Source organism: Tupaia chinensis, unplaced genomic scaffold (genome assembly GCF_000334495.1).
Source record: "Tupaia chinensis unplaced genomic scaffold, TupChi_1.0 Scaffold000281_1, whole genome shotgun sequence".
Classification (NCBI taxonomy): domain Eukaryota; kingdom Metazoa; phylum Chordata; class Mammalia; order Scandentia; family Tupaiidae; genus Tupaia; species Tupaia belangeri.
The window spans coordinates 2,367,725-2,383,045 of record NW_006159764.1 but is presented as its reverse complement, the minus strand read 5'-3'; the positions used below and the strand labels follow the sequence as shown (position 1 = coordinate 2,383,045).

Sequence of the window (15,321 nt, the reverse complement as noted above, 5' to 3'; positions counted from 1 at the left end):
TCACATTTGAAAACCTGAGTGTGTTCCTGAGGCATCGTGTCATCCTGCAAAGATGATTACTGTATAATTTAGCATTTAGATCTGATGACCGATTCAGTAAGAACAAAATTAGTTTGTCTGACAAGTGAAAGAAATATACAAAAAAGATGTTTAACAAAATCAACCTCTTTTCTCTGAATGAATGATCTAGGAGAATCACATTTTGACAGAAGTTATTATATAGAAATTGTAGTGGACAAAAACACAAGAACACAATCAAGTATTTGTTTCCTCAGGGTTTAACTGTTCCTATGTCGTTAGTTCAATTATCGTAAGTTCTTACTAAGCTTGATTCGTTGCTTTTTAGATTCAAAAGGAATATCTCAAAAGTAGAAAGTGAATTCTGTATAAATCACTTCATTTGTATTTTTTTTCCCTAAAATATGTAAAGTCAAATTTGGGGCATGGAAATGATCATGGACAAGGTTTGAGGATTATTTCTGAAATTCAAACATACCTGCCCTCCTGAACTCCAGCATGGTCGTAATAATAGATACCAATCCAATCATGTAGGTGATGGGGGGAAATTGAGAGCCCAAGTCTATTTTTCAGAGAGTTTGAAAAGTATTAAGAATTTAAGGAGCCACAAGGTGGCACAATGGTTAAGACACTGTATTCCCACATGATTTACTATGGTTCAAGTCCCAGGCCCGGCAGCTTGAAACTGATGCTAGCCAAGTGTGTGTGTGTGTGTGTGTGCCCCAAGCCCCCAAAGCAGAATGGAGGAGAAAGGACTGCAGCATGGCTATCCCCCCTGGAGAATGACTTCTTACTTTCTCTCTCTCTGTTTCCATCTGTCAAGGGCACACACCTTATAGTATAAATCTCTCTCCAAAAAAAATAATAATACCATGTGATATATAAGCTTTATTCTTGAGTATATTCAAATTCTAATCTCATTGCATCTAAAACTACTTTTAAACACAAATTATATCAACAATTATTTATTAGTCACCTACTTTCTACAGAGCTCAGTCATAATAATTTTAAAATTTTAAAAATTATATGACATAGTCTTATTTTAGTACTTGTATGTCTGGATTTTTTAAAGGAGATACAGTCTTTAAAAACAGAGATTTCTTGGGCATAGTAGTTAAAAGCTGGACCCCCACATGGCTGACCATAATTCAAGTCCTGAACCTGGCAGATTGCTTTCTTACTTTGTCTCTCTCGCTCCCCATCTCTCTCTGGTCTAATTAAAAATAAAAAAGTAATATTAATAATGAATAAAGTCAAAATATTAAAAAACAGATTTTTCATCAAAAATAGTAAATAAGGTGATAGATATGTTATTTAACTTGATTTAATCATCTCACAATTTGTACATATATTAAAATGTTACATTGTATATTCTAAATATATACAAGTTTTGTTCATCAATTATATCTCCATGAAGCTGGGGGATATAAACAGAGATTTCTCCTGTATCAGAAAAAGGGGGAAATTTGAAGGAAATTAAGAGTCTGGGCATTTTTTTTAGTGAATTGAAAATATAAAATCACATGATATTAGAGCAGAAAAAAATCTTAAATAAGCCACTATGAATATTTATTTGATCTTATTAGAAGTGTATATATTACATGCTTATTTTATTTTTTTTTGGAGAGGTTTTTGCTATAGGGCGCATGCACTCACCAGAAAGACAGAGACAGAGAGACAGAAAGCGAGAAATCATCCCCCAGGGGGGATGGCCACACCTCAATCCCTTCCCCTCCATTCTCCTCTCGGGATCTTGGGCACACACACATACGTGCCCGGTGTGAGTTTTAAGCCACCGGGTCCGGGACGCGAACCGCGGTCGACTACATGGAAGTCCAGCAACATAGCCATTACGCTAACTGCTGGTCCCTATATTACATGCTTATTGTGAACAAATGCAAAGGTAATTATTTAACTATTCATTTAATTTTACCAACATAAATATTGTAAGAGATTTAATCAGAAATTATAAAAATTGACCCCTTTGTTTTAAAAACAAAAACAACTTTGTTGTCAAGCACATTTCACTGAAAATAATTTGAAACATTTCTAACAGTTCTGAATTTGGGCTTTTTTCCTTTCCTTTTTTTTTTTTAAGAGTTTTTTGCTATAGGGTGTGTGCGCTCACCAGAGAGAGAGACAGAAAGTGAGAAATCACCCCCCAGGGGGATGGCCATGCCATACTCCCTTCTACATTCTCCTGTCTGGATCTTGGGCATGCCCAGTAGGCTTGTTTTGTTTTTTTTTTTTTTTTTCTGAAAGAAAAATTCTTCAGCTATGAATGACATATTTCAAGATAACCAACATGGACTCTGTAATTCATTTTCTTAATTTAATTTTGCTATAGGATGCGTGTGCTCACCAGAGAGAGAAAGGGGGGAAGACAAAAAGCACCCCCCCCAGGGGGGATGGCCATGCCACAATCTCATCTCCTCTGTTCTCCTCTCTGAATTTTGGGCACGTGTACACAGATGCCCAGCATGATTTTCAAGCCACCAGGTCTGGAATTCGAACCACACAATCAGTTGTATGGGATCCTGCTACCTTAATCACCAAGCCACCAGCTGACCCTCTAATTCATTTTAACTTGAACCATTTAACATGACATTTAACATGTCCTGCCTAGTCTGTGTTGACTCTCCAATTAAAATGTGGGGCTTTCAAAAACAGGAACCACCATTCTTCACATGTATTCTACCATAGTTACTAACTCAATGCTTTTTAACTGATGTGGAGCCTAAAAATATGTGTAGAAAGGAGAAGGGGGAAAATGACAGGCTAGATCTTTGGGGCATTGTTAAGTTGACAATACATGCTTTTTGTGTCTTTCTTCACATGTGCAAAACTGACTCATTAGCTTCAACTCAAATGACCAATCTACTAAATTACTTGTTTAAAAATACACAGATCTGCTGCAGGGACACAACAGTAACATGTATTTCTAAATGTTCCAAATGTAAGGCCCCCAGATCCCTATCCTGAGATTTCTCTGTGCATGCTGGCTCAGACACATGTGTGTACCCATGACCTTGGCTGACCATGGCATGAGGACCCAATTGGGGGTGCTATCTCTCTCTCTCTCTAATTCATGGAAGACATAAACTTTAAATATATATATGAAATGTATATTTACTTATGTATCACAGACACACTCACAGAGTTGTCTTCCAATGATTTTTGACTTCATTTGCAACCAGCCTACTCAGGAGTGACTGGAAGAACCTAGACTTTACCATAGGCTTGTAACTTAGCTGCCTAGTAGCTTTGTAACTTAGCTAGGCTCCTTAATCTGGTTAAGCCTCCCTTGCAAACAAGGATTTATATTATTTACCATTTGTACACTAGATTACCTTTGGTTTATTGTAAATAAATAATACATTTAAATATCTACACTGCTTCCATCTTACTGAGAATATAACTGAAGGCAATGAATCTTTCCAATCCTCAATTTTCCTGTCTATTCAACACACCTTAATTAAGTTATTCAACAAATTGTAAGCATCTAATAAGCATATATATATATATATATGTTAAATAATTTGAAAGAAGCTAGAGAGTACAAAGACAAAGGAGGACATAGTTTTATCCTGGGAGGAAAAAAAAATATCCTGGTAGAAAGTGAAGATCTGAAGCAATCTTGAAATAGAAATAAATGTCAGCCACATGAAAAGTCTGAGAGGGATTTCTAGACAAGGGGAGAGACTGAAGGCAGGGAGGTGTGAAACAGTGTGGGTTTTATGGGAACACTGAGGTTGCCGTTTGATAGCGTTTAGAATATATACAAGAATGAGTGAAAATGAAACTAGAGAATGAAGAATAGAGCTAAGCCAGAGGGAGCTGAGATATTCTGTAGTCACTCTGAAAGCTTTTAAATATGTAAAGAACCAACATAGAATTTACTGTAGAAATCGTAAAGTGTGCAGAATTTATTGAGGTGGTGGAAAGTGGGTATTGTTGAAGGAAAGTACAAATTAAAAGATTGTGGCTTCTGTCTAAGTGGAAATAATGCTCTGAATAATATAGTTGCAGTAGTCATGGGATCAGGGTTAAGAAACATTTAGAATATAAAATAGATAAGACTTAGTAACTACTTGGTTGTATGAATTAGTTAAGTGAAAATGAAGGTCTCTATAATGAACGGAAGCTCCAAATCTAAGGAAAGAAGCAGGTTTATAAAGGAGAACAGGGACCAGCAGGTGGCGTGGTGCTTAAGGTGCTGGATTCCCACATGGCTGACTGCCGGACCTGACGCCTTGAAAATCACGCTAGGCCCATGTGTGTGAGTGCTCAAAATCCCAAAAGGAGAATGGATGAGAAGGGATTGCAGCATGGCCATCCCCCCGGGGGGTATTTTCTCACTTTCCTTCTCACTGTCTCTCTGTTTCTCTCTGGTGAGTGCTTACACCCTACGGCAAAAGAAAAGAGAGAGAAATAATGATTTTAGTTCAGAACATTTTGAGTTTGAAAGTGTAATTAGACATGTCCAGCCAACAAATGGATAAGTTTATTTAGAGAGATAAGAGCTGATAGGAGAGATCTGCGGGATTTATGAAGTATTATCTATCTTTTAAGATGAAGGTAAGGATTAAATTAGATAATGTGTGTAAAGTGCCTAGCACTGCAGAGTACTATAAATAAAATAAATCAGATGGCATATTTAGGTGACTCACTCAATAAGTGCAATTTCTATTCCATCCTGGGAAAAATTACCAAACTAATCTCTGCATTTCGATAGAGCCTGAAGTTAACCTATCTAGCATTCGCAGGATTTTAAGAAAGCTTAACAGGCTTTCTATCAGTCTTCTAGTTATTTCTTTTCTGAGCATTAAAGTTAGGGAGTTGACTTATTAGTCCATCTTTTCCCAATGATAATCAAACACTTGCCTGTCTTCTTGGCTCTTTTGTTAAATAGCTCATGGAAAAAGGGTCTCATTGGTGTCTGCAAAATCTATCCTAACATGAACCCTCTGACTTAGGAAATATAATTTTTGTTTGTTTTTGCATGCACTCATCAGAGAGAGAGAGGCAGGGACAGAGTGAGAGGGGGAAAGTGAGAAATCACCTCCAAGGGGGATGACCACGCCACAATTCCTTCTCCTCCATTTTCCTCATGGGATTCTGAGCATGCACACCTGCACACCCAGCATGATTTTCAAGCCACTAAGTGGGGACTCACTCAAACTGCAAAGTTGGACATGTGGGATCCAGTGCCTTAACTTCCATGCCACCTGCTGGCCCCAGGAAATATAATTTTTCCTAATATAAGAGTGAGATAACATAACTGAGAACGCGCTGATTTAATTTTCAATTTCAACTAAGGGAACCAAGTCTTGACAACTGTAAGGAAGATTGAAAAGATGTAAGAAGATGAAAAGAGCGATAACTATTCTCATTCTTAATTTGATCTTCCCAAAGCTTCCTCCTTAAGATTGTAGAAAGTGCTACCCTACCAATGTAGGTCAGAATATCAGATGTTCCTTTAAACCACTTTTAGGTGACTATATACCCCATCTTTTGGAATTTTCTTTGTGAGAGAGAAAAAAGAGCTTAAAGTTGATACTAATTTCTAACTATGGATAGCTTAAAAAATTAAGAAAATGGTATCCCCAAATGATGACTTACCAGTATATTTTAATTCATTTTAATTTTTGGAGTTCCTTTTTGTTATGTTCACAGTTTAAATTGGATTGGCAGGATACAACACATCTACCTCACCATGGTAATTAGCAAATCGTCACCATAGCCTAATTTTACGGATCGTTAGGCCATAGACAGTTACAGTGCTTGTGAACTGATAATGGATCAGGATAACTCTCAAGGATGTGAAGAAGTCTTGTCCTTCAAAGGTGAGGATGATTGAATTAATTCTTAGTATTAAGAAGAGTAATCTAGACTATACTTTCTTTATTGTCAAATTGTGCTTGAGGATGAAATAGCATGTGGCACTCTGTTTGCCAATCTGTAAATGCACATTTGCCTTAGAAAAGTCTTTCTTATGATAGATAAAAATCTTAAATATATACAGTTGCTTTTCTAGGAATAAAATCTGGGTTAATCTTAGCTTCAGACCATTGAGATTATAATTCTATAGTAAATAATGTTGGGCAAATTACCTATGAGAGTAATATTTTGTGAACTGTTGAATTTATGGATAATGTATTTTCAATCCAAGTCACACTTTAATTTTCTTAGCATTTATACAATACCCTAGAAAAGACACTGTCTATGATTCCTTAGTTCTCTCTAGAAACAAAAGTGATTTTCTTTTTTATAGTGAAATGGAAGAATTGCTCCTTGGGAAGAGTAAGTGGGTTGTGAAAGGCTCTTTTCTGCACTGATATAAAGGAGGTATTAACAGAATTCAGTGGGCTATTCCCCTCTTATGTCGCAATTGAAAATAAGTAACAAGAGAAGAAGGAATGAACTTTCTTTACAGATGGAGGATTGCAGTTTACAGTTAAGAATTTACTGACTATAAAGTGTAGGAATCTTCTGCACCCCAGAAAGTGGTGTCACATCTTTATCTGAAATGATAAAATAGAAAGACATTCAAATTGCCAAAGCCAGAAGAAAGCCTTGTAATACTTCTCAAAGCCACCCAAGCAATGTAATCTAATAATCTTATCCTAATTTATTCACTATGCCTTTAGTCAATTCCAGCTAGAGTTTCACTCACCTAAGTCATAATAATAATATAACGGAGCAAGTTGAAGACTCAGAACCAGTCAAGATTTCTACATCCTTAATACTTTTGGATTTTGATTCATAGAAAAGCATTCTCCTTCTACCTTGATATAGTTTTGCATGAAGCATATCATACCTCTCCCAGCCTATAACCAGTATCGTCTTCTTAAGAACCAGGATCTGTGAAATATCCACAGCTCCATCTTGCCCGACATTTAACGTGTGGTGACAGTATCCATTGAAGTCCCAGACCTTTAAGAGAAAAATTTGGACTACCTTTGAGACAGGAAAGGAAAATGTACGATCTGTAAAACAAAACAGTGTAATAGAATTATTTTAAACTTTTGTGTTTATATTATGACCTAGAGTTGATTCATCTAAGATATGTAACAATTCAAGAAAATCCTCTTGCCATTCCCATTAAGAATATATTTATTACTCTTCTGGTATTATGAAAAATATATTCGTTCTTCATCCTCAGTTTCTGATATACAGCTCCTAAAATGATTGAGCTTTCTGGGGTGATGAGTTTCATTTGGAGGTTAATAAGACAACTGGTAGTTGGAAGTCCCTACATAACTTAAGGCTGGGCGCTGGTCACGGAAGAGACTAAGCTCTAAGACTATGATTAGAGACTTAGTATTGTTAGCCCCTCTTTCCCCAACCTCCAGCACCTGAGAAGGAGAGCAAGGCTCAAAGTTGAGCTGATCACTGATGGCTGGTGATATAACCAAACATACTGGAGTAATGAAACCTCCACAAAAAGTCCAAAAGAGACCTCAACCACCATGGCACATACTGCTACTCGGAGGCTGGGGCAAGATGGTCTACCTGGGTTTTATTCCTGAACCATCAGCAACAGGCCAACACAGCTGGCACAAGCCTGTAGTCCTAGCTCTCTGGAAGATTGAGGCAAGAGGATTACAACATGTTGAGACCCTTTTAAAAAATCGGTTTCATACCTCTTTTCCTCTTTCTCTCTCTCTCTCTCTCTCTCTCTCTCTCTCTCTCTCTCTCTCTCATAAAATAAATAAATAAATATCTAAAAATAAATCAAAAGGACAGGTATCAGTGATCTTCTTGATAGCTGAAAACATGGATTCCTAGAGGGTGGTACTTCACAAGAGGGCCTGGAATCTCTGCACCCTTCTCATAGACCTTGCCTAACATATCTATTCCATAATGTCTACTCATCTGTATTCTTTGCAATATATTTTATAATAAATGGATAAATATGTTCCCTTGAGTTTTGTGAGCTGCTCTAGCAAATTAATTGAGCCCAAGGAGAGGGTCTCAGGAACCCTAGCTAGTCAGTCAGAGGCACAGGTCACAGCACGGGGCTTGCAACCGGCATCTGATATGGGGGTTAGTCTTGTGGCTAGAACTGGCACCTTATATATGGAGTAGTCTTGTGGGATGGAGCCCCTCAACTCATGAGGTCTGAAGCTATCTCCACATACAGTGTCAGAATCTAATTGAATTAGAGGATGCCCAGATGGTGCCCCTTGGATAAGTCACTGCAAAATTGATTATTATGGAGAAAAATCCACCTGCACATTTTAATGACCTTAGGTATGTGTTGTATTGAGTATGAGAGTAGAATAATCTGACCTTGTTTTTCATACACATTTACAAGTATATAAACTCTCTGACTCTGTTTGTAATTGTCTGTTTTAACAATACCTGGTTCAAAGCTATAAATTATTTATAAGTGTAGTTTTAATTATTATTTAAATAAAAATTATTTAAGTGTACTTTTAAAGCAAAGAAAATATAAAATCATTAAGAACCATATTTGAAGTCTGTTGAAATCTTGATTCTTTCTCTGTGTCTCTCTCAAAATTTCTGTTTTCTCATTTACAACACAGGAATCTTACCCTTCCAGCTTGCATAGAGGGTTAAATACTTGACATAGAGTCTGAAACAGTAAAGAATTACTGTGTTTTCTATCTTCTGATAAAACCCCCTGCTGATAATGCATGCCAGGTCTGTTCTTATAGAGTGCATAAGCAGTTCTAGTTCACCTTCTCAGATAGTGAGGTGAGGACTTAGGTCCCAGCAGGTATACTTGAAGAAATAATAATACAATCATTAGATCTTTAGCAGTTAAAACTATGCTCTATTTTCAAACATTGTTGGCATGTTATGTGCAGAGGGCAAATTGGCACTACCTATCAAAATTAAAATACATGAACCCTTTAACTCAAAATTTCACCCTCTATAAAGCATCCCACAGATACATTCACATGTGTGGAATGGCATATTTTGGCAGCATTGTTTACAAAAGCAAACAATTTGAGTGGTCTAATTGCTCATTAGTAAGGAACTAACGATCAGGATATGGAATGTCTTTGCAGAAGCACATAATGTAGCCATTAGGAATGCAGCACCTCTGTGTTTCTAGATTCTGCCAAGACCTAACCATCTGTGGACCTGTGAGCAGGTTGCTTTACTTCTTTGGGATCAGTTTCCTCATGTGTAAAATCTAGATGATAATAAAGCCAACCTTACGTATGCATGATAGGTGTGCACGTCTGTGTGTGTGTAAAGTGCTTAGAATGGTGCCTGATCAGAGTAAGCTTGCAAAAACTATAGACAAAATTATTATTATGTGCATCTCTGTGAATCAACGTTCAAGACAAAAATGCAAAACTGCAGAACAGTGTGTACAGACAGGACTGTCACTGAGAAACAAACAGCGCTTACAGCCTGGAAGGGTACTCAAGAAACCGGTCACACTGGCAGCTCAGGGGAGGGGCTGGGAGCAGGTGTTTTTTCATTGCATATCTCTTAGCTACTTCAAAAATTTAATTGTGTATATATACATTAATTATTCAAGTATGAATGCATTTAAAAACAGACTCTTCAGAACCATGATAAACAGAGCAATCATTTTAAGTTTTTGATTACATACGTACTGATTTTGGATTTTAAATTATAAATGAGACTGGAAAATGTCATTCATTCTTACTTATTTCTTCATAGACCGTGGTGAGAGCAGCTCAACTCTGATTTATGTTTTCTATGCATAGGTTGCCAGATTTCAGATTTCTGCTCCGCTATTATGATAGAGATAAATGCACTTTCAAAAGTAGTGATTACACTACTAAATTTACATTAACTTCTAAGACGTCAAGGCCCGTGTTTAGACTTCACAGGCGTATATACTCTCCACCTGAGTCACTTTGCTTTTCTCTAAAGATGGTTTTTAACAAGTCCACCTAAAATAATTCCTGCAAAGAAGTATTGCGAAGACCCTACTGTTCCAAATTCCACGTAAGTCCCTTAGCTGGGATCCTTTTAGAAACAGTTCCACAAGGTCTACCTTCTCCTGGACTCTCTGATCAGTTCTTTTTCAAGATAGGGGTAAACAGAACCCATTATACTTGCTATACTGTTCAGTTCAGTTTCATACCCCTTGATGGGTAAAGAGATACTGGCTTGTTCACTTGGCCTAGGGCACAGTTCTCTTTGATTTCACCCAGATTGTTGGGATTGGGGTTGTCCTACTACCTTCATGCATCTCCCCAGCTCTCAAGATGACTTAAACCCAAGTGTCCAGCTCACCCTCATTCTGTTAACATTCCCAGAGGCAAGTTTGCTGATTTCCAGAGACTCTCACTTCCATCATCGTATTCCCTCATACAGACCATGGCCAGCGGGAATCCTGAGCACTTGACCGCAGCTTACAGGACACTCTGCTGACACAGCCAGGCAGCTCTCTGCAACCCTCCCCTGCAGCCCGAGTGCATCCTGCAGCCCACCACGGAAGCTCGTCTAATATCTTTTTGATCCCAGTTATGATAGGCTTGAGAAGCATTAAAGCTTAAACTGCCTTCAAGTGCCTCAAAGTGTCACAAACCATCTCTAATCAAAGACAGTCATTACCCTTGGGCCTAAGGGCAGAAGATTTACTGCTGGGCATGAATTCCGATAGCAAGTCTCTAGTTTTGCACGAGTATTTGATCATTTTGCAAAGTAAAATAGTATCTTTCTCCCAGAAGAAATGAATCATAATTATAAAATAATAGGACTAGAAGCATAAGTGTTAGTTTAGGGTAGATAATACATAACAATAATAGTTGTTTTTCCTATCACCTTTGTTCACTATCTCACCTTCATCTAACAAATATGCAAATTAAAAAAATAGGTTGATTTTTTTAAATCCTCATTTTCTGACAAATGTGCATCTAAGCCATTTTTAAAAGTTCATTTAAGTTGTCCTGATTTCTCATTTTACAGAGAAAAGAAAACCAAAGCCATGAGCCGAAGCGCATGAAAATTATCCAGGTCTCGGATTCCCCAAAGTCGTCCCCTATCCAGCGCACTGGAAAAAGCTTTCTGAAATAAGTAAGCCAAATTGTGTTTTTAGTCTAAATAATTTATTCAGAAAAATCATTTATTCATGTCTCTGCAGAGGTTTATTTTATTAGCAGCTTTGTTTTTAAACGGTTTGAGTGATTGAGCTTGTATCTCGCTTCATCTCTTTCCTCGCAAGGCCAAAAAGGCACAAACAGACATGTCTGTAGTTGTGCCTCCTGGCACGTATGTCTTAGCCCCTCATATATGGGTGGAAAAGTATCTCTGTGCTCACACCTTTACACTTCCATCTGTGCTGCCAGTCAAAAGCCGTGTCTCGTTTGCATCTAGGGCCATCGTGCTAATTTCTGCATTGCCATGGCAACCAGTCAACTGTTTGATTTTCTGCCCAGTGTCTATCATCCAGAAGGAAACAGTAGACCCCACATCGGAGCTGATTACCTAAGAGAAAATAACATTGTAGAGAAATTAAATATAGTCCCAGAATCACACTTTTTTTTGTCAATAAAAATACCTCGCCGGTGCATTTCCACTCCTTAGTTCCTTCAACGGTTACTGACACTTTTCTAATATGCTTTCTTCCTTTTGGTTAAGCCGATAACATTTCAGTTTCGAGGCCAGAGCTGAGGTAATGAAGTCATGATCCTCTTTATCAGAGAAGATAGCAATCTGCTTCCCCTACCCACTGTTCAGCTTAGTGTCTACAGGCCAACCTGAAATCAAATCCCATGGAAAACAGACTTACACGTCTTTCGCACTTAGATAAGAAGCTGATTTTACTCGCCGTCCAGCTCTGATTCTGTTTACTCTATGAAAAGAAATGCTTTATTCCACACTAGCTTCCACGTGAGAAAAAGTTAATTTCAACAAATTGCTTGAGCTGTTGCTTTTAATGACATCAGTCCCTGCTTTCTCTTTTCTCAAGGTACTGGGTATATTTTCAGAGCTAAATACAAGTATCAATGCACCACTAAAAACAAAAAGACACGGGTTAAATACAAATCTGCCATATACTTCAAGAGAAAGCAACACCGTAAACGCTCAAAGGGACAGGATTACACATAGCTGTCCACATGAGAAATCTTACCGTGGCAAGCTGACTGCTAATTTTAGCTGGAAATATTTAGCCGCCCTTTAAGATATTTCTAGGCTAAAACCACCTGGCTAATATAATTTTGGTAATCAAAATAATAAAATAAAAAATAATAAATACATCACTGTATTTTGAGAAAATGTAAAACATTTCTGCTTGGGGCCAGCAGAGAGTATGGAGGTTAAAGTGACTGGATCCCAAGTGGCCAGCTGAGCAGTTCGAGTCCTGGACCTGGTGGCTTGAAAACACTCCAGGTGAGCGTGTGTCCTCAAAGTCTTGAGAGGAGAATGGAGGAGAAGCAATTGCGGTGTGACCATCACCCCCCCACACCGGGGTGATTTCACACTTTCCCTCTTTCTCCTCTCTGTCTCTCTCTAGCAGGTACACATGTCATATAGCAAAAACTACAACAAAGTGAAACAAAAACCCTTTCTGCTTAGGTATTAATAGCTATTATATAAATGTAAATTTATTAAGAATACGTTAAATTTAAATATTGTATTTTTATAATGAAATGGGTTGAATCTTTTTTTTTTTTTTTTGAGAGGTTTTCGCTATAGGGCATGTACAGTCACCAGAAAGAGAGAGACAGAGAGCATGAAATCACCCCCCAGGGATGGCCACGCCACAATCGCGTCTCCTCTATTCTCCTCTCAGGATCTTGGGCACTCACGCACATGTGCCTGGCGTGAGTTTAAGCCACAAGTCCAGGACTCAAACTGTGATCGACTACATGGGAGCCCAGCACCCCAGCCATTACGCCATCTGCCGGTTCTGATAAAATGGGTTGAATCTTACCAACTTACCAATTCTGCATTTAGGAGGACTGGGTAGCTGGCTGCCATGTGTCCATGCATGCAATCATTGTCCTGGCATTCACCAAACACCCACTCTGAGCCAGGCTCCCCACCATGGCAGTGGAGTGTCACCCAGAAATCCTCCCTGCTTTCAAGAAGTCCATAGTCTAGACTCATAAAACAAGCTGGGAAGCATTTTTTTGTTTTGATTTACAGGAGTTTTATTATTATTATTTTATTTTATACATTCAATCACTGTTCACCACCACAGCCTGTACTATGAATTTTCCCAGTGTACATACACTACACACGGGTCCAGTTAAACATACTGTCTGTCATACACACTGTCGTCAACAGAAACTCCTCTGTTTCTGGTCCTTGACATGTCTTGCCTCTCTATTTTTCTCTTTGAGTCCCTTCCTGTTGGGAAGTTTTGAAAACAACTACTGTATACCAGACCAGTGGCTCTGATTTAATTGGACCACGCAATGATATTTTTTAAAAAGCGCCATAGCCTAAGCTAAGAACAGCTGTTCTAGATGGAGAAACAGACAATAAACAAATAAATGCCAAATGATGCTACAGGTTTAGAGTTATGACTCTCAGGTGCTGTGGGAGCACAGAAAGGAAAATCCAAAATTCACTCTGGGTGTGGGGGTGGAGGTTAGGATGTGGAGGGGAGAGGGGAGCGTCATGGTTTACAGAGAAGGTTCTAATTGATCTGGGATTGAACATAGAAACATGTACTTATTACATGCCAACTCTTTTATGTTCGCTATCTCATTTGACCTTTACAACAACTGTAAAATGATGTTTCAACCATCATTTTGCCAGTGATAAAATTAAGATTCTCATCAACGGAGCAGTGTCCCCAAGCTTACATTGTGAGGTTTGAATCCTGGGATGTCTATGTCACCATATCATAAAGCCATCCTATACTTCAGCATAGTATTCCAGATGATTAAGAGCTCACTTAAAAAAGAAGAGGATTTGGAGAATAAGCCAAGCATGAAAAAATACATACATGTGTTTAATGGAGCCCGAGTGCAGAGTATTTGAAGAGACAAATCTTGTGGGATATCAGATGAAGAGGCAAGCTGGAGATGAAATTTTGGACATCTCTAATAAACAGTCCCAGCAAATATCAGTAATGTATCAAGTTTATTTTACTAGACAAGACTCCCTAGGAGTTTTTTTCTCAGTGAAAGCAGAACTACCTTAAATATGTAATTGCCATTGATACACTACTGTACGATTTATAAAGTGGATGACCTGGGTCTCTGAAGTAAACGCCTGACACTAGTGAGCGGTGCACGTAGCTGACCATTTTGATTTGAGTTTGTTCATGCCATACACGTGGAGTGGCTAGGGACACGGCGGTCTGCATGGCAGCCGACTCACTATTGTGTGCCCTTGAACACCAAGGTCAAACACATTACTTAATTCCTCGATGTCTTGATTTCCTCATCTGTAAATCATGTGATCCGTAATCACATGAACTAGTCCAACCATCATTGTGAAGTTTAAATAAGCTACTAGTTGTACAACACTTACCACAGGCTAGTACGGCCAAAAAGTTGTTAGAGCTACTACGAAGCTTTATCCACTTAACTTCTTACTTAGGCTCCTATCACTTTACATATTCAAATCAATTTAGAAAAATAATCTTCATTTCCTTCACCAACAACAGTGAATATAAACAATCATAATTTTAGAAACCACATTTTAGGTATACATGAAAATTTTAAATTATAGCATACTTCGCATTTTTCACATTATAGCCCAGGACTTTAGATAATAGTCATTAAAGACAAACTATGGTGACCATCAAGTGGCTTGGTGGTTAAGGCACTGGACATTCCCACATGGCTGACCATGGTTCAAGTCCCAGACCTGGTGGCTTGCTTTCTCACTTCCTCTGTATGTATGTGTGTGTGTGTGTGTGTGTGTGTGTGTGTGTCAGTCAAATTAAAAATAAATGAATGAATAAAAATAAATAAATAAATAATTCTTTAAAAGAAAAGACAAACTGAAAACATCATTTTCCAAGTATGTGTAAAAATTTTCATCATGGTCTTTTAAGAAATATTTAAAGGTTGTGAAGGATTTTATTAGGTCTACTCAAAGAATACTTACTGAGCACCTATCTGTGCTAGGCATTTTAGCCCTAAAAGATGGGTATGCCCTAATAGAAACCCCCTATAAAAAGGAAAATGAAATAAATACAAGAAGACTTCTTTACCTCTCTAAAGGCCGGCATTATCCACGTTTATGAAGCTCCTAATCATCCACCCCATAACTTATCCCCAATGTGGACATTTGGTCAGGGATTAGTCACGCTCCCTTTTTGCTGCTCACACACTTCCTCTGCCCACCTGGCTGAGCCTGCACATGCTAATCATCAGTTTT

The 15,321-nt window shown here is 38.1% G+C and overlaps 1 protein-coding gene across 1 annotated transcript in view; it reads right to left on the bottom strand.

The window, feature by feature from the left end:
- WDR49 (WD repeat domain 49) overlaps nt 1-15,321 on the bottom strand; it is a 160,057-nt gene that overhangs the window by 63,491 nt on the left and 81,245 nt on the right. The window contains exons 8-9 of the mRNA XM_014588502.2: nt 11,299-11,463; nt 6,839-6,954 (exon numbers count right to left, since the gene is read on the bottom strand). Coding sequence (XP_014443988.1) covers nt 6,839-6,954; nt 11,299-11,463 — 281 coding nt within the window. The remainder of the gene's footprint in view (nt 1-6,838; nt 6,955-11,298; nt 11,464-15,321) is intronic.